The sequence below is a fragment of the Furipterus horrens genome, unplaced genomic scaffold (genome assembly GCF_987537825.1).
Source record: "Furipterus horrens unplaced genomic scaffold, mFurHor1.1.pri manual_scaffold_17, whole genome shotgun sequence".
NCBI lineage: Eukaryota > Metazoa > Chordata > Mammalia > Chiroptera > Furipteridae > Furipterus > Furipterus horrens.
Genome location: NW_028327187.1, coordinates 119,082,922 through 119,101,931, shown reverse-complemented (window position 1 = coordinate 119,101,931; position 19,010 = coordinate 119,082,922). Strand labels below are relative to the sequence as shown.

The following is a 19,010-nucleotide window of genomic DNA, read 5'->3' as shown; positions in this document are numbered from 1 at the left end:
GGGGGGGCGTCCCCACTCGCGGACCCAGAGCCACGGCTCTGTCTGCCGTGGGCTCGGGCCGCCGGCCGGGTGAGCAGAGCCCGAGGCTGCAAACCCTTATTTATTTGAAAATACAAATGGGATCTCGTAAAACGTTTTAAAACCACACTACACAGCAAGGAAGAGTTAACTTTACATACTTTGTACATTCAGGAGGAAACGTCCACAGAGGCGCCGCGCGGGGCAGCCCAGCACCCGGGTCACGCGGGCGGACTGGAGGCGCCGGGGCCGAGCCGCGCTCGCAGCCGACGAGACGCGGCCGGCGGTGCTCCCGTCCCTGCGGGTCCCGCGAGCGGGCGGCCGTCCCGGGCCGGAGCCTGGCTCCCTGCAGCGCAAACCCTTGGCCAGGCCTGAGGGCCGCCTCCAGGGCCGGGGTCTGCGCCGTCTGCCGGGCCAGGGGGCAGGGGTGGCGCCCCCGTTCCGGCTGACCTCAGCCAGCCTCGCGCCGGGGCAATAAATAACCTCACTCCGTACAGATGCGCCTTTTTCCGCCGGGAGCTCAGGCCCCGAAGCCGTCACACACGGCCCGGTCCGTCTCTGCGCAGACGCTGCTGCGCCGGCTGCACGGACGGGCCCCGGGCAGCCGGTCACGAGGGCTGCATCTCCTCGTCACTGCCCTCGTCCTCGTCCTCGTCCTCATCCTCGCCGTACAGGTCGGCGGTGCCCAGGGCCGACGACGTCTCGAAGAAGGGCCTTTGGGCCAGCGGTGACCGCAGGCCGCCCAGCCTCTGGTCCACGGAGCTCAGCTCCGCCTCGTACCTGCGGGAGGGGCCGCGGTGAGCGCGCGCCGGGGACGTGGGAGGAGGAGATGGGGTCGCCAGGGGTCAGCAAGGGCGCGTGAGCTGCATGGGACGTGGCCCATGGCACGTCCGCGGTCCCCAAGGGGGCTGCCCAGGCTGCTCGGGCCTTTGCGACCAGCGAGGCGGAACCAGTGCGCGGCCCCGAGTGTCCACAAGAGGCGCTGCGTCCGCGCGCAGCAGGAGGGCCCCGGGCAGCTGTCACCGACACCGGGGACCCCGCCTGCGTGGCACAGGCTGTCCGTGGCTTCGGCTCGGCCGCGGCTTCTCAGCGGAGAGGCCGCGAGCACAGCCCAGGAAGCAGGCGCCCCTCACACACCCGGCACAGGGCAGTGTCTGGGGAAACACGGGTCCCCAGCCTTCCTGGCACCAGGGACCAGCGCCGTGGGAGACAATTGTTCCCTATTTGGGGGGGACGGCGGCGCCCACGACGGAGAGGAGGGAGGAGGGGACCCTGAAGAAGCAGCACCTTCCAGGCTCAGTGTTGTCAGAGCACAGCCTGGGAGACGAGCCAGCAAGGACACGCGGAGGTGCCGGCAGGTCACCGCACAGGAGACTGCACGCTTCCGAGCAGCGAGAATTGCAGACCCAGACACGGTGGCTGGATGGGCAGCGGTGGGACGGGAACCGGCTGGGCAGGGACCCAAGGGGGCGGCCACCTCGGCCGTGGCCAGAACTTGTCCCAGGACAGACTCACATCCGTGCGCGCAGAGCTGGTGCAAAGGGGCGCCACTGAGGGCGCGCCCGGGCCACGGGCCCTGGACCCGGACTCCACGCAGCAGTGAGTGGACGGCTCCCGTGGCCCCACAGCCCCATCTGTCCGTCCGTCCCGCACCTGATGTCCACTCACCCGTCGTCCCAGGGCTCGCCCGCGGCCTCCTCGGCCACCAGGATGTCATACTCCTCGGCCGCGTACCTCTCCCAGTCCGACAGCTCAGGGCCGTCCGCGTCCGTCTCCTGCAGGGGCACACGGGACGTGCAGTCACGCGGGCGGTGGGCGGCAGCGGATGCCCCGGGGGCTCTGGCCGCACTCACCCTGAGCAGGGACACCTGCTCCTTCTGCTCATGGTCCAGGTACTTCTCGATGTTGAAGAAGGTGTCGAAGAACACGTGGGCCAGCTTGCACCTCTTGAGGTCGCGGAGCGTGATCCTCCCTGGGGAGAAGGGAGGGGCGGGGACGCTCAGGCCGCGTGGCTTTGCCGGTGCTCGCACCACGGCAGCCCAGCTGCGTGTGGACGCGACGGGGGGGAGCAAGTGGTGCCCGTGGGAGGTTGTCCCAGGCGTAGTGGAGCCTGGGCAGGGCTGTGGGGACAAGGCAGCGGGGAGGGTGGGACACAGAGGACGGAGCCCTGGGGCCCCTGCACCCAGGAGGGTGGCCGTGGACAGAGGACGCGGAGACACCGTGGCCAGCAGGGGGCGCCGTGCACACGGGCCGTGAGCTTCAGGGACGCGGGGACAGCGAGGGCCGGGCAGGACAGCAGGCTCCCAGGACGATTCCGTCCCAAAGGCCCGGATTCCACGGAGAGCACGCTAAGGCGGCGTCCGAGTCGAGAGGCCCCGTCCCCCTGTGTCTCTGACCCCCGGTGTCTGAGTCCCTCCTCGCGCAGCGCCGGCGGCTGGCTTGCGCAGGAACCTCCCAGGGAACGGGGTCGGGTGGGCCCGGTGGTACCAGCCATAGAGCAGGCTGTGGGGTCCCGCGTGCCGCCTGGGCGCTCTGCAAGGACGGGGCTGCTGCCGGCACCTGCGCACGGCCCACCTTTGTTGCCCACTTGGGGGGTAGGGGGCCTTCTCACTGTGGGCCCTCCCGCAGGCTGCCCCTCGTCACTCAAGCCACCCCCAATGCGCCCACGCGCCCCCCGGGATGGGCGCCCCGCGGCACCTGCGCACTGCGGCTTCACCAGGTCCAGCATCTGGCACAGACAGTCCTCGAAGGGCAGGGCCTCCACGCCCAGGCCGTCCAGCCGGCGGCACTGCTCCTCGTAGAAGTGCTCCAGCTCGAACATGGACAGCGCGCCATCCCCGTCCAGGTCCATGCAGCGGAACCAGTACTCGATGCTGCCGGCACGTGGGCTGCGTTCAGCCTGGCCCCGGCGACGGGCCCCAGGACGCGCCCCGAGAACGAGCGAGCTCCCCGCACAGCCCAGGTGGCCTCACTCGGGGACGGCACCCGCACACCTACCTGGTCGGGGTTTTCTTGTCTTCCTCGGAGATGAGAAACCAGACGAAGTCCGCGTAGCTTATCTTCCCCTCCTTCTGCACTTTTCTGCCTCTGGGTTTGCGGGGACCGGGAGACAGGGCCACGTCGGGGGGGGCTGCGTCAGGGCCCTGCACCCGTTGCATGAGCAGCACCCGCGCCCGTCCCGGGGAGGCTCCCTGGGGCCGGCGGGAGGACTGGTGGCTGCGGCCTCGCCCACAGCGCCTCGGCCTACTCCAGGGTCACTCGGACGCCCAGGGCTGGACACAGGCCACCGCTGGCCATGGTCTCCCTCTGACGCGTCTCCTTTGTGAGCTCATGACAATGGGATGTGCCCGCCCTACCGACTGAATGACATGACGGAGCTGTGTCTTGTGATGTTATATGTGACAGCGTGTCACCTTTGTGAGCTCGTGTGCCATGTGTGACCACAGCATGTGTGTCCCGCCAGCACCCTCCATCACGGCAGCACCCACGGCCAGGCAGTGAGGGACAGAAGTGGACGCACGCGCAGACCCACGGCCGCGGCACCAGGGGAAAGTCGGACGCACACACGTACCGCGTCACGGCCCCGGAGAAGACCCTCTCGATCATCCGCGTGGAGATGGCTGCAAGAGAGATCGGCCATGAGTGCCTGGCCCACCCTCGGAGGCGCCAGGAACATTTGGGCTGGGGGTGACCCCGTGCACTGGAAGGCCCCATCCCGGTGCCTGTGGAAGGAGCACGGCCCGGGGACCCAGGGACCCCTGGGATCCCTGGACCTCAGATGCCGGGTCTGCAGGACGGCGCAGGGGGAGCTCTAAGCCCCGAGCGCAGCCCCGCATCAGCACCAGCTGCACTCTCCCCGATGCCGCGCCTCGGGGACGGGCCCTCATCATGTTGCTGATTTTGGATGTCCAGCCTCCACAAGGGAGCTCTGACCACGTCAGCCCCTGAGAAGGGGGTCCGTTGAAATCACGGAACGTGTAAGGAAACCGGTCTGGGGCTGCTCAGGGCGGGCCCCTCTGAGCCACGTGCCCAGGACGTGAGGCCGTCCCTGCTGCCGCGGCCGGGCAGGAGCCTCCCGGCTCTATGCGCGCCGAGAAAGGGGAGCGACGCTTCCTGGCACCTGGGACTCTGCCCAGGAGGATGCGTCCAGCAGCCGTTGCGTGAACCTGACTGGTAGGAGGGTCCCCAAACACCCAGGGACACAGCAAGGAGACGCGTGGTGAGAACTGCCCCAGCCGGCGCCCAGGAGAGCGACACGCTGGCCGGGACCCTCCAGCCTGCACGTCGTTGCCTGTGCGGCCCGTCCACCCGCGTCCCCGCCCTGCGCGGCCCGGCGCTCACCGTGGTCGTTGTGCCGGGCCAGGTCCTGCGGGTTGATGAGCAGGTCGTGGTCCGTGTCCAGCTCCCAGAACTTGCAGTAGATGACGTAGAAGTGCTCGTAGGAGAAGAACTCCGTCAGCTGGTTGATGTCCACCTCCTCCTCCAGCAGCGCCACGTTCTGCCGAGCAAACCAAGCAGCCGCTGCGGCGCCCGGGGCACGGCCTGCCGGGCGGGGCTGCGCACGTCTCCCGCGGAAGCCGCAGGCCCAGCGCCCGCTGCAGGGTCTGAGCGCAGCGCGCGGGTCGGGACCGGCCTCTGCCACCGGGGACGGCACTGGGGACCCAGCCGGGCCAATGGCGCAGGGCAGCCCCGGGCCCGCCCACACGCCCTCAGTGCGCAGGGCGCCGCTCTCCCCGGCACCCCAGGCTGTGCGCCCTGCACAGGCGGGAGAGGCGGACAGACGGGAGGACGGGTGGGTGCGTGGGTGGCCGGCCCCGCCCCCGCGCCGCCCACCTGCAGGAAGGTGCTCCTGCGCAGCTCCGCACACGTGATCCTCCCGGACCACGACCGGTTGACGGCGTAGAAGATCCTCTGGATGACCTGCGGGTGGAGCGCGTCAGCGGCCCCGGGTCGCCAGCAGAGGGCGCCCGCGGCCCCCGGAGGAGCCCGCGGGGCGGGGATGAGGTCCCACCCCGCGCTGCAGCGACGCTCCCGGGGCCGGGCGCCGGACTCCCCTGGGCTCAGGCGGGGCTGCGTTGGGTCAAAACAGATAAAAAACCGCTCCAAACACGTCCCCACTTAACTGCACCCCAGGAAAAGCGGGAACTGAAGGCCTGCCTGGGGCACGTCCCCCCACTCCCCGCGGACACCTGCGCCCACGCAGGACGGCCGCTCACGTGGCCCCGCGCAGTCAGCTCAGGCTGTGCGTGGAGCGTGCGCTAGGAAGCCCTGTGTGTACTGTGTGCTCCACACTCCCGGGACCGGGACGACCCCACGGGACGGGGACGGGAGCAGGCTGAGCCTGAAGCCACGGCACACGGCTCCCACGCGTGCGCTCCGTGTGCCAGGGGACCTGGGCTCCCGGCCAGAGGCCAAAGCGGATCCCGGGCCGTGGGGCCCCTCTTGCTCGGCCTGAGGCTGGGCTGCGGACGCCCCGTGGAGAGCGGCGTGGGCAGGGGACAGTGAGCTCCCCAGGAACCCCCGGGCCATGCCACTGGTGCCGGGCTCCGGGGCTGGGCTGGGCTGCTGTCCGCTGTGTCCCCGGCGCCGGCAGAGCCCGGCGCTTGCGGCTCTGAGACTGGGACGCCGTAAGGAGGGGCCGGTGTCCTGCCTGAGCGAGGGCATCCTCCTGGCCGAGCGGCCCAAGGCCGCCTTTCCTGCACGGCCGGGGTAGGGTGGCGGCGGGACGTCCCCACGCGCCTCACTGTGCAACTGGGAGCCCCAGAGGCGCTGGGGGCCCCGTCCACACGTCGCCCCCACTCACCCCTCACATGTGCCCTCCCCCAGCTGAGACCACAGAACGTATCTGGGGTGCGAGAAGGGGTCCGGGAGCCCGTAGCTCCGTGTCCGTCCTCATTCGTGTGACCGTGGGGACCGGAACCCCAGCTACGAAGCCGTGCGGCGGTCGCCGCTATACTCACGGTGGTGATGTAGCGGGAGTGGAACTCAGACGCCTCCTTGAGGAAGGCCAGGCCGGGGTGGGTGTTCACCACGTCCTGCTCAGGGGGACGGGAGGCAGCTGTGGGTGCTCTGCGCACCCGCCCCGACCCCGGGCCCGAGGGCTGCTGTGTGCCCGCCCGCTGCCTGCGCAATGTCACAGGCGCGTCTGATAGAGACCGTGCCCAGGGCCTCCTCCCTCCGTCCCGGGGGCTGCACGCCCCTGCCGGAGCCGGCAGCACTCAGATCCAGGGGCCGGCCGGGGGCAGCGGTGGGGGTTGCGCTCCCGAGGGCGAGGGCGCACCTGCAGGAAGGGGACGAAGTCCTCCTGCACCAGGTAGCCGCAGCCGGGGCTCATAAGCAGGTGCACGAACCTGGCAGCATCGTCGTGACAGTTGTGCAGGATCCTGGGGGTGGGGGGAGGGCGCCGTGGGTCCCCTTGTGCCATGCGCCCACGTGGCCGCCCGCCTGGGGACGGGGTCCTGCCTGCAGGGGGCAGGGACGGGCCCCGCAGGACGGGCCCCGCAGGACGGGCCACGCTGGAGGTGGGGGCCGGTGGTGCCGCCCGGCTGCCCCATCCCTCCCCACGACGCCCGGCCCAGGACTCACTTTCTCCACATGGCGACGAACTTGTGGACGGAGACGGAGCCCGTGCGCTCCCCGCCAGCGCAGCAGAAGAGCGGCCCCTTCCAGTACAGCGGGCAGCCGCAGGCCTGCACACGGGACACAAGGCATGAGCCCCGGGAGGGCCGCACCACCGTGCCCGGCTGTGCCGGGAGCCTGAGTGGTTCCCGCTGCGGGACTCCCGCCCCTGAGCCGGGCGGCTCCCCCCGGAGCGACCATGACCGTGTGCACTTGGGGCCGTGGAGCGTGCAGAGCCTGGCTGTCCCGTGAGGGCCGGACCCCGGGCACCTGAGGACACGTGGGTGGGAGCCTGGCACGGCTCAGCCCGAGGCAGAGGGGCCCGTGTGGCGCCGAGTGGCGCTGCCCCGCCCTCCCGGCAACAAGGCCCATCTCTCTGCGGCTCCAGGTCCTCCATCCCGACCCTGGGGGTCCTGCCCGCGTGGTGATGGAACACGAGGATGTTGGGGCTCCCCGTCGGGAGGAGCCAGGCACAGCGCCACGATCACGTCTGCGTCGAGTGCTCAAGGACACACTCCAAGCCCTGGAGCTCGCAAGGCACCTGGGCCGAAGGCAGGAAGCAGGACGGCACCCGTGAGCCCGCAGGGACTGAGTCCCTGCCCGGACCTGCCTGAGACGAGACTCAGGCTGCCCGTCCATGCACGGTCCTCGTGGGAAGAGCGCGATGCTGGGGGGCAAACGGAGCGAACTCGTGCAGGGCAGGGACTGCAGACGACAAAACCCTTTTCCAAAGCTGCTGCGGGTGTCGACACCTGGGAAGACGTCCGGGGCACGTGCCTTGAAGCCTGGGGGCTGCTGCGGCGGCGGCTCTGCAGGCGGAGCCCCAAGTGCAACACCGCACGGTCCAGCGGCCCTGGGGGACCCCCAAGGCACCGCGGCAGAAGCGAAGCCAACGCTCCACAAAGAGGCGCAGGGACCCCAAGAGACGACACCGTCCTACGGGGACATCCGCGCACGCCCACGGCCCGGAGGCAGGGCCCGCCCGCCTGCATGCGTGGAGCACACTCGGCGTCCAGCAGCGAGCTGGCCCCTCACGGCCAACGGAGCTCCAACAGCAGAGCCCAGACGACCCCCCGGGGAGGGACAGTCGCTTCCCACCGGTGCCAGGACGGCTGCCCCTCCACTCGCCCGAGAAGGGAGGGACCCTGTGTCCCTGCACATGCAGAGCCCCACAGGCTCCTGCGGCAAACCAGACCGGAGGCCCGGGTGTGGGGCAGCCCTGACAAGCCTGCCCCCTGAGACAGGAGAGGGCGCGGCCTCCCCGCAAAGGAAGCTGGGTTAGGGGAGCGTGTGCTAACGGTGACCCTGACGTCACGGGGCGCGTGCTGCGCACGCTGTGACCACAGCAACGCCTGTGTGCGGCCTCCCGTGGGCACGCTGCGCGGACAGGACCGGCCAGCAGCTCTGGCCGCGACGACGCGTAACCCGGAGCAGACACCACCGCGCTCGCCGCCGGACGCCCACCTTGGCCACCAGGCCCATGTCCTCCATGGTGGCCCGCTCGTGCGGGAAGTGGGCGAAGGTGCTCTCGATCCTGGCGATGACGGCGTCCGTGTTCACCGCGTCCTGCGGGCGGCCTCGCGGGAAGTAGAAGGCTGGGATGCTGCAGCTGGAGGCGGGCGGCCGGGGCTCCTCCTTCTTCGCCTGCACCTGGCGGGAGACACAGGCGACAGCCCGTTAGAGCGCGGGACGCCAGCACACACCGTGGCCCGTGCGCGACGGACGGCTCCCCCAGGAGGGAAGGCACTGGGCCCGCCGCTCGGGCGTGTGGGAGGGCACTCCTGACCACCTGCGGGTGACCCCAGGCTCGAGGGGCCCACACACGGCGTGGCCGTCCCGGCCGTGGCTGTCCCACGGGACCCCAGCACACACACTCTGCGCCTCCGGCCGAACGGCGCGGGCTGGGGGTCCCAGGACAGGGACAATGGCTGCCGGCTGCTGAGGCTTGGGCGGCCCCCCCTGTGCAGAGCCTGCTGCAGCCCCCAGGGTGGAGGGCCACCTGCGGGCTGGTGCCGGGGCCGGGTGCCCCCTCAGGGCGGGTCCTCGGGCTGCAGTTCACAAGGGTCATTGCTGGCATCAGCCGCACGGGTCCCACCCCAGAGAGCCTGGCCGTGGGCACTCCCTTCCCTGGGGGCCCCCCAGGAAGCCTGGGGTCGGATTCCCGCCACAACGCGGAGGGTGGATGTGTCAGGCGCAAGGGTGCACCGGAAGTGGGCTCAGCGCAGCGCCTCACCTGCGCCACGTGGTCTCCTGACACCCCTCCCAGACCCGGTCGGAAGGCGTGTGTGCCGGCAGGTCCAGGTCGGACCTGAGCTTTGTGACAACCCGTCTGGATGCCAAACCCCTGAACAGAACCACGGCTCCGTGGAGCCGCCAAGACACGCCTGCTGGATGGGGCCGCGTCTGGGGCAGCGACGGGGACGCGGTGGCCTCCCTGTCTGGGCACAGACCCCGCCGGAGCCCGTGCCTCGCTCTGCTGACCTGCAGGCAGGCCTGCAACGCCCCGCCCCCCCCCCCCCCCCCCCCCGAGCTGCCCGAAGCCGCGGCGCAGAGACGGCCACCGGGAGCCGGGCACGGCCGTCCCGGAGGCAGAGACAGGGAAGCGCCGTGCCACCCGTGGACGCACCTGCCGAGCACACCTGCGCTCTGGGAGGCTTGGGACAGATGCCCCGGCTGGGGCAGGGAGGTGATGGGCCCCAGGGGGAACCCGACGGTGGCCGGGGGTCCCCGCACACTCAGGAGGGGGCGCGGCAGCTCGCCACTCAATGAGCTGCGGGAAGCTCAGTGCACACGGCGTGAGGGAGCAGCGACAGCCCCCACGGGGGAGATGGTCCGACCACGACCCGGTGGGGCAGGTGGGGGCCACCCCTGAGGGCTGCACCCCACGGCCAGCCGGCACCGCCGAGGCGCATGGTGTGTCTGCACGCAGGGGCCCGCTCCTCGCGGCCACGGCACTGAGCACACGGGGCTGGCGAGGGGTGCCCCCCACGGCGGCAAGAGCGCCGGCCCCCAGCACACCTGGCCGTGCAGCCCCCGTCAGACCCGCTCTGCAGGGCAGTGAGGGTCACACCCCAGGCAGGGCAGCGAGGGCGAGGCCGAGTGGGGCACCGGGGGGGGGCCCTGCACTGCTGAGCACCGGGACAGGCGCCGGGCGGGCGGGAGGGCAGGGCAGGCGCTCCGTGTGCGCCCAGGGTTGCGGGTCCGCTGCTGTCCACGGCACGAGCAGGGCCTGCCAGCTGAGGGCGGGAGCCCCGCACGCCAGGAGGGGACAGTGGGAGGGAGATGAGGAAGAAGAGGGAAAGTAAGCGGAAGATGAGGTGGGAAAGAAGCCCGACGGGCCCATGTGACAACGCGTGGAGAGGGAGGCCATGGTCTGGAAAAGGGACACAGGCCCGGCGGGAAGAGGCCGTGTTTGACCCCGGGAGACACACGGGGCGCCGACACTGACGTGTTTACGGACGGGAACACGGAGCCAACCACGGGGGGGGGTGGGGCGGGCGGGGCAGGGTGCTGGCGCCCCCGGATGCAGTGACATCCTGACAGGCCCCGGAGGTCACTGACTCAGGAGGCCCGGGCCACCACGTTCGCCACACAGGGCTATGCCGTCCCACATGCGAGGTTCTTTTCCGCCTCACGGCGCCGTCCATGGATGCTGGGTGCAGGGCGGTGAGCCCGGCGGGCGCGGAGCAGACGTCCCTGCGCCCACAGCAGGCGGAAGGTCTGCCCTTGGAGCATGGGCAGCAGCACTCAGTGCTTGGGGGGTGGCGACAGAGACCCCACACAGCCTGGAGCCGCAGCTCGCGGACGAGCGCTGGCAGGAGACGCCGCAGCCCAGCAGAGGGCGGCTGGGCCCGGCTGGCTACGTCCCCGCCCCCCCCCCCCCCCCCCCCCGGGAGGGCTGATGGAGCGCCCAGGCCGCCGCGCTGCGGACACCGGGGATTTGCAGCTTAATCTCCGGGACAGAAATAGACACGTCCCGGCACAGCTGCACGGCACATTCCTTCCCAGCGCGGGGGGCTGGCCGCCTGCCGCCTGGCCCGGGCCCGCGGACGGGGAGGCACTGGGCGCAGCTTCCTTCCCGCCGCGGGGCCAGGCCGCACCTCAGTGCTGACGGCGGAGCAGCAAACACGGCGCAGGGACGCGTGCACGCGTGTAACGGGGTCAGAAGGGGGCCTCGGGCCTCTGAAAGAGGCGGACGAGGGTGGAGGGCTCGCTGTCCACTGCAGAGCCCCCGGCCCCCGTGTCGCCGCGGCAACGATAAAGATGACCCTGCCCACCCCCCCACCCCCCAGCTATTTCTGACCCGTCCCCATTCCAGGAATCACAGGGATGGCGGGAGCCTCCTGGAGCCCACAGGGCAGCCCACGTGTGCACACCGACTAGGAACACGCCTCTGTGGACAGAGGCTCTGCGTGCGCGCCTGCGGCCATGCCCGGGGGCCGGCGGCCCCTCCATGGGGCGACCGAGGCGGTGTCTGTGGAAACGTTCTCAGGACCCAAGCCTCCAAGGGCCGGGCCCCTGGGCGCTCAGGGCACGTGCGGGGCCCCAGGGAGGGCCCCTGGCCCACATCCACCACGCAGGCCGGGCGGCGTGCGGCAGGGGACCCGCGGCCAGGCGGAGGCGTGCCGGGCACAGCTGTGGGGCTCGGAGCTGACCCAGGGCGGACGGGCACGGGAGGAAAGCAGCCGCCGCGATCCCGCCCCAGAGGCCCCGGGTCTCCAAGCAAAGGTGAGGCCCCCAGCGTGGCCACCTCTCCCACCCAACGGGGGTCCTTGCGGGCCACGGGCATGCTCCGGGGGTCTCATGGCCCCTCCGCACCACCCCAGACGACCGGACAAAGCAAAAGGGTCCCCGTCTGAAACAGAGGAACCAGAAGGAAGGATGAGGAAGCAGGCCCCACGCACAGGGTTCCTCGGCCTACGACCTGGCCCGGCGACTCGGCTCGTGGGAGTCCCGTCCCGCACACCACGCGGCCGTGGGTTCGAGTCCCGCTCAGAGCTCAGGCCTGTGCCAACACGTTGAGGGCCAGTCGGGGCGGGAACCAGAGGCAACCGACCCGTGTTTCTCTCTCACACCGATGTCTCCCTCCTTTTCTCTTTTTGAAATCGGCATACACGTCCCCACGTGAGACGGGTCCACGAGGCGGGGAACAGACCACCCCGATGGTGTGTCCGTGGAGAAGACAGGGCTGGGGACACGACGCAGGCCGGGCCACCAGCCTGTCTGCGCAGGGAGCAGCGTGTGGGGGCACCTGTGGGCTGCCACCTCCTGGGGTCTCGGAACTCAGGTGGGGGAGGCGCCGGGACCCTCCCTGTGACGCCCTGGGCCGCTGAGGCTGCCACGGTCTGACGTGACGATCACGGGCAGCGCGGGTGGACATGGCCCACGGACATCACCGCCATGCTTGAGACGGCCCGTGGAGGCTGCACTGAGGCGCATGCGGGCACGCAGCGGGGAAAACACACGGGCAGGCCTTGCTCCTGCGCCCTGGGCCCCAGCTCGCCTCTTGCCCCAGAGGGAACCTTCCCTTCCAGAACGTTCTCGACGGAAACCACCTTCTCTGAGAGGAATCACCATGTCTGTTTCCCCAGCATGAACCTGCTGCACAAACAGCCTGGATGTCGGGACCACGCGGAGGCTGCGGCGGCGCAGGCAGAGGGAGCCGGGCGTCCCCGGCACCACGCACCCCGGCCACCTCGCAGGGCGGCGACGGCCAGACTCCCGACCGACACCTCTGGCGCGGACGTCCCCGCGAAGGCCCCCAAACGACGAGTCTCACCAGACTCTCCCTGAACAGAAGGGGCAGACGTGCAGCCGGACCCGCTGGCGGACGCCACCCCGAGGACGGGAACCGGGGACAGACGGACAGAGCTGAGCCCGTGTGGAAGCCAAAACGGGATCCTGGAGGAAACACCACTTAAAGCATCTGCAGAAAGGGGGCTCCGATTCCCCCCAACACAGCAGTCTGATTTGCCGTCAGCTTTTCTCGAGGCCCGGAGGAGACGTTCAGTCCCGGAGAAAAACCACGAGGGGCGAACGGAGTCTGTAAAGCAAGAGGCGGGGCCTCCGGAGAGGCGGGCACGTGGCCCCGCACCTGCCGGAGTGCCTGTCCACGCGCCGCGGGGGTCGAGGGGGCGCGACGCGGCTGCAGACCTAACCCGCGGTCACGCTCGGACCCCCAGGCGTCCGGGGAGGAAGCCCACACGACGTCGATCACACCATCTTAGACTAACTCGTGAGGCACGCGCGCGCAGACGGGAAGACCCGCTCCAGTTCCCCGAGCGGCGCCCTGGGTCGCGGCGCAGTTTACAGGCGATGGGTTACGGCCGAGCACCAAGCCCTGCTCTCTGGGTGCACAGGCTGCGGACCCCCAAGTCCGTCCCGCCGCCCCCCCTCCCCCGGCCCCAGCGCACAGCAGAGCGCCGGCCTGGTCCCAGGGCTTTGAATCGCGCCCACGGCTGCGCGCCCGCCACCGGGGGGCAGCGCCGCGGGGCCGAGCCCGCGGTTTACCAACAGCTTGCGCCCCCGGGAGCCTGGGGGTTGGTCTGCAGGCCGCGGCATCCACGCTGGGTGTTCGCTGCTGACCCCCGGGGAGACGGGGGAACTGCTATCAGCGAGAACGCTGACCCCAGCAGACCCCTAACCCTCCACGGCGGGACGGGGGCAGACGCGCGCTCTGGGCAGCGCAGGCCGGAGGAGCTGAGAGGCCCCCTCCCCCGCGGGGCGACGACCCCCTCCCCCGGGGCGCGAGACGGGCCGGCGGGAACCCGCTGGGACAGACACACCGCTCACGGGGTGCGCCCACCGCACCTGCTGGAAGGCCTTGAGCCGCTTCTTGAACCGGGAGGGCAGCACGAAGTCGCAGCCGCGGGCGAGCGCGGCCAGCTCCTGCCGCAGGTCGGGGTCCTGGCGCAGGGACAGCTCCCTGAGCCGCATGTCGGCGCGCATGGGCCGCCGGGGCCCGGGGTCGCAGGGCTGGGCCTGGCCGGGGGGCTCGAGGCGGCCGCTGGGACGGTGGAGGCGGCCGGGCTCAGCGCGCTCCATGCGCGGCCGGGCGGGCGCTCTGGGGGCCGGGCCGGGGCCGCACGCATTCCACAGGCTGAGGAGGGCACATGGCTGGAGGTGGGGCGCGCGACAGAGCGGCAGCTGGGCAGCGGCAGCAGCGGGCGCCGGGTGGGCGTCCCGAGGCTCCTGGAGCCGCGGTCCCCGCGCCGGGCTTTGCGGTGGTCGGTGGGGGGGGGGGGCGCAGACGCGGCTCAGCCCGCCCGACGGATGAGTGACGAGGGAGAGAGTGAGCGGGTCGGTCGTGGGAGAGAGGATCTGGGGGCACCGCCCGCGGGTTCCCGGGAGGGAGGGGACAAGGACGCGCTCCAGGGAAGGGCAGGCTGTCCGGCGGCGGACGGAGCCCGTCAGGAGAGCCGGTCCTGCCCTGCCCTGCGGTCCGGGCTGGCCCGGGCGCCCAGATGCGGCCCGGCAGCTGCTCCCTCCCCAGACGCGCGGAGCACGGTCTCCGTCTCCGCCCCTCCCTGCCGCCCAGAGCTGACCAAGTGTCTCTGAGCTCCCAAGGGCACGCGGAGGTTGCCTCCCCAGCCCTGGGGGGCGGGCAGGGTGTGCTCGGATTGGGGAGCGTTGGGGCCATCCCGCCCCCTGGAAAGGGACCTAGTGACTGAGCTGCAGATGCAGGGGGCAGGGGGGCAAAGCTGGGGGTCCAACCCAGATGCTGAGTCCGCAGCCCGGGCGCCCCAAGGGAAGGAAGGACGGGTCCGCAAAGCACTGGGGGCTCCACCGAGGGGCCCGAGGAAACCGTTCTCAGCGGTAACACCGTAAATGCACCCCTGGCCGCAGGGCAGAGCCTGGGGCACCCGCCCACACCCCTGACGGGGCCAGAACACAGAGGGCGTGGGAACCAGAACACGGAGGGCATGGGGCAGAGGAAAGCACGCAGCACACAGAGGGGCTCCAACCCTGCCCGCAGGGAAGTCCGGGAGGGGCCTGCGTCTGACGGAGCATTGGCCCCGCTCTGGGAGGCAGGACCCCGGGATCACAGAGGTGCTCGGACACCCAGCACTACGTAGGGGTGCTGCTGGGGGCTGGGGCTCTCTCCGGGACATCCTGCCGCCCAACAGGAAAGCCAGCCCTGTGGCCCCGTCTCTGGGAGCCAGTGTGGCCGCGCGCCCGCCGGGCAGCGCGTCGCTGTGCGCTCCTGACGTCCGAGCCCCAGACTCCACCCGGGGCCCCACACCCTGGCCCTGCGGGGTCTGCGAACCCCACAGCCCCAGCCCTGGAGGCGCGGGCCTGCCTGCCGCCTCCTGCGCACGAGCACCCCTCCTCTGAGGGTAACCTGGGCCCGCCCCCGGTGCCGCCCGAGTGGGCGGGGCTCTGCTTGTCTTTGCCCCGCCCCGTGCCCCGTCGATCACCCAGCGTCCGCCTGGCAGGCACCGCGCGCGAGCAGAGGAATCGCCGACTCCCCGCGTCAGGCCCCCCAGAAACGGCAGGACCCCAGGGAGGTCTGCCCCGTCAGTTCCCAGACTCGCCGTGACATGGTCCCCGGTGGGGGGAGGGGACGCCGGCTGTGTGTGTCCCTGCGGCTGGGGACCTGGGGGCGGAGGTGGCCAGACTGACACCAGGTCACAGAACAGCCTGCACCGCCTTCCCCGCTCCTCTCCAATCGGCGGCCTGCTCTCCCCGCAGCGCCCAGCTGGCGGGAACACCGAGCAGGAGGCACAGACCCTGGGCGCTCGCCGCCCGGCTCCCCGCGGTCCCGGGCTGCTTGCAGTGGGCGCTGCGTCGGCTCCGCTGGCTCGCCTCCAGTGTGGTTCCCACCGCGGTTCCCTGACCCCGACCCCGACCCCAAGGCTGCACACGCCCTGGGAGGACGCTGAGCAGGGGCGGCGCCTGCAGAGCAGCCTCACTGCCTGTGCCCCCTGCGCACCCCCAGCCTGAGCTCTCACCGCCCCCCCCCCAAGGCTGCCCTTCCCCGCTGTCACCACCCGGGGGGCAAAGAGCACGTGGCCGAGGCTGGCTCCCTCCTCTCCGTGTCTGCACCATCCGGCCCCTTCCTTTCCCAGACCCCCGTCAGGCGCCCCCTCGGGTTCCCGCGCCGCCTCTGCCCACGCCCGCCTCCCCCCACTTCTTGAACGTCGTGGTCCGGGGCTCACGGTGGGACCTCGGAGTTCTGCAGACAGACAGGTGAGGTGAGGTGCGCTCCCACGGGAGGGGCGGAAGGCCGGGTGCTGGGTGGCCCGGGAGCAGGGCCAAGGCTGGGCCGTGCTCGGGCTGCGACACCTGTGCACCCCCAGACGCGCACTAGGCCGCCGCCCAGCACGGCGCTGCGGAGCAGGGCGACCCTGGTCGTGGGAGGAGCCGGACGGGCAGACCGCACGGCAGCCGAGCGCTCCGCTCAGGCACCGTCCTGCGCGGGCTTCCTGCCACGGACTGGCCACACCGGCTGCGGGGCTGCTGCCGTGGCTTGAAACACAGGCCATGGAGGGGAACTGTCCGCCGGGCCAGTCACGGAGGTGCCTGCGGCCCAGGACTCAGGCCCTGCCCTGCGGGGTGCCCGCCGCCTGCTGCGCACTGGGTCTGCTGGCAGCGGAGCACCTGCGATCATTCTCTGCAGCCCCTCCCGTACCCCCCGAATTCGCACATCCCGGCCTCCGAGGACCTGCGTGCACGGAGACAGGACGCCCCTGGACCTGCACCCCACTCCGGGAGGCCGGCCACCTGCTCTGCAGCTCTCCATGGGCTGCGCTTCATAACAGATGCTGCGTGTGTTCACAAACGGAAGGGAAGACCCGCGGCCGCCGGTAAAGGACCCCCCGCGTGACTGCAGAGCCGTGGACCAGACCCGTGCCCCCTCCCACGCACCCAGCCTGCCCGCCCCGCTCGGAGCTGACCGGTGCGTACCCCCGTCCTCAGTCACAGGTCACAAAGTACGAGAACTCACCATGGAGCAGTGCCGGGCGCTGTCACTGAGATAGTCCGGGGCCAAGTGGGGCGCCCGGCCTAGAAGCCGGGAGCCCACGTGGGAGTAACACCCGCTGGGGAGGAAACGCTGTCAGACCGAAAGCGGCGTCCTGAGCCCCGGCCCCCGCGGACCGTGCCCGGCGCCCGGGGAGAGGCTCGGCACCGCCGGGACGCACAGGCCGCGCGGGTCGGGGGGACGGCTCCGGGCCAGAGCCCAGGGTGGTCCAGCGGGATGGGCGTCCCCAGGGGTCCCGACGAGCCTGCCTCGGGGCTTCTCGGGAGGGCCTACGCCGAGGGGTCTCCAAAGCGGCCCCAGCTCCGCCGCCCCTCCTCCTGGCTCAGAGAAAACGCTGGACCCGTGGGGACATAGAAAGCTGGCGACAGCGCAGAGCACAGGGCTTGTCTTCGGGCGGACGTCCCCCTGCCCGCCCCCGAGCGAGGGCTGCGCTTCGGCCGGGACCTGCTGCTCCGAGCGGTGCTGGCGCGCGCCGTGCTCACTGCTGCGTCGGGGCGCGGGCTCCAGCTGAGAGCGACACCCGTGCGCAGCCGGGCCGCAGTGGAGCGACGCGGGCACACCCCGCGCACCGACGACTCGCTCCCCTGCGACCCCCGCAGGCGACGCCTTACCCCTTCGCACGAACACTGCGCGGCCCCAGACCCACGACAGCCAAACCTGCTCCGCGGGTGAGGGCGCTGCCCCGACAGCCGCGGGCGTGGGTTCGATCCCCACTCACGGCGCACGCGGGACGCAGCTGTCAGTGGGACACACGGACCCCTCCCGCCAATTAAAACGAACGCAGGTCCCTGGAGACGAACTCCGACGTGACAGCGATGACGTTTTTCTCCGCGCGGAGGGCTGTCCCGCGGGGACGGGGGGACAGAGGGACGGCACGCGCGTCCCCGTCCTGAGCGGAAGGAAGAGCAACTTACTCCTCTCGTCCCCGCCGAGCGGCGCGTCCCTCGGACGGGCGGCCCGGGCCTCGGAGCGGCGGCGGCGCCCAGCGGCAGCGCGGGGGCCTGCGGTGCGGGAGGGGGTGCGGGCCGCCCCGCGTCCCCGCAGCCCGCGTCGGCGCGCCCGGGCGTCTGGATCCTGCGCAGACAGTCCCGCAGCATCGCCTGCGTGCCGGCCTCGCTGAGCCAGCACAGGAACAGCTCGTCCACCTTCATCTTCAGCACCGGCTGCAGCGCCTTGCCGGGCGGCATCGCCGCGGCGCGACCCCGCCTCCCCGGGGGCCCCGAGCCTCACGCCGGCGGCAGAGTCCGGCCTCCAGGGGCCGCGGATCGGCGAGCCGGAGCCAGGCGGGGCGCTGAGCTCCGAGGGCCGGGCCGGCCCGGCGCCCGGCCGGATGGGGTCGCGGAACCGCGGCCCAGGGTCCGGCAGGAGGCGGCAGCCGGGCGGACGGGGGCGTGGGGTCCGGACGAGGCGGCGTCCCCGCCTCGCGGGCTGCGCAGCCTCGGAGGCACCGACGGAAGCAGCCCGATCAGCGCACGGGGCTCAGGGCAGCTTCAAAACGGCCGCGCCGGCCGCGCTCCCACAGACGGTCGCCTACGTCGTGCGTCAGCGCAGCGCGTGGCGTCATCACGGCGCGCCGGACGCCGCACGCCGGCACGGACGCCTCCCCGCGAGCGGGGCTTTGCCGGGGGCCTTGGGCGGGGCCAGGTGGCGATTACGACCCCGGGGCGGGAGCGGAGACGGGGGCGGTGGCCTCCCCACGCCAGGTTTTTCCGCTTTGGGGCTTCTTAGGGGCGCGACCCACGCGGACCAGGCAACCCCGGGGCCTAGGGAGTGCGAGCATGCGCGGTGCGTGCTCGCCGGGGTCTGGGGTGGTGCAGGTCGCCGGGCCGAGCATGCGCACCGCGTGCCTGCGGAGAGCGAGCGGGAGGCAGGGCGAGTTTCAGGGAAGGGAGCGGGGAGAGCCGCATGCGCCCTGCGGGCCCACCGGGAGCGGGCGCGCACGCGCAGTGCTGTCCCCAGGCCCGGGAGCGAGCATGCGCGCTGCGGGGGCCGGGAGCGGGCGCGTGTGGCTCGAATGGGGAGGTCCCGCCCGCCGGCGCACGGTTCGCGTTGCTTTAGTTCACCGGCCAGTGACGATGGGGTGGAGGCCTGCAGCTCCTTTCCACGCTGGCCTTCTCGGGTGGCCGTGAGCTGCTTTATTATTACTTTTGAACCGCCTGTATGATTGCAAAAATAATAAATCCGCTGTGGCGGAGGTGCGGTGCAGGCAATGGCGTGTTTGCCCCACGCCCAGCTCACTGCGGATGGCACTGCCCCCGGCGTCGGCACACCGTCCACGTTGCGCATGTGCACCTCTCCTTTATTCCCGATCTTTTACTGTTTCGTAGACCTTTTGAAGCCACATGTTACTCAAGTGTTTGCCTCTGTTCGGGGTCGCGCCCAGGTCTGGTGC

General features: G+C 71.6%; 1 protein-coding gene across 1 annotated transcript; it reads right to left on the bottom strand.

Moving 5' to 3' along the window:
- Positions 1-444: 444 nt before the first annotated feature.
- PPP2R3B (protein phosphatase 2 regulatory subunit B''beta) lies at positions 445-17,876 on the bottom strand. The gene is made up of 13 exons (XM_090264439.1): positions 17,533-17,876; positions 8,101-8,286; positions 6,604-6,707; positions 6,299-6,401; positions 5,979-6,053; positions 4,852-4,938; positions 4,360-4,516; positions 3,590-3,638; positions 3,016-3,105; positions 2,716-2,891; positions 1,872-1,990; positions 1,687-1,793; positions 445-798 (listed from the first exon to the last, which is right to left on the bottom strand). The coding sequence occupies exons 1-13, from the start codon at positions 17,803-17,805 to the stop codon at positions 627-629; spliced, it is 1,698 nt and encodes a 565-aa protein (XP_090120565.1). The 5' UTR covers positions 17,806-17,876; the 3' UTR covers positions 445-626.
- Between the last annotated feature and the right edge of the window lie 1,134 nt (positions 17,877-19,010).

Excerpts from the sequence above, each read along its gene's own strand:
- PPP2R3B (XM_090264439.1), bottom strand. The coding sequence starts at position 17,805 with ATGCCGCCCGGCAAGGCGCTGCAGCCGGTGCTGAAGATGAAGGTGGAC. Across the intron at positions 8,287-17,532 it reads GCTCGGCGGGGACGAGAGGA|GTGCAGGCGAAGAAGGAGGA; the intron begins GTAAGTTGCTCT and ends GTCTCCCGCCAG. Across the intron at positions 2,892-3,015 it reads GACAAGAAAACCCCGACCAG|CATCGAGTACTGGTTCCGCT; the intron begins GTAGGTGTGCGG and ends ACGTGCCGGCAG.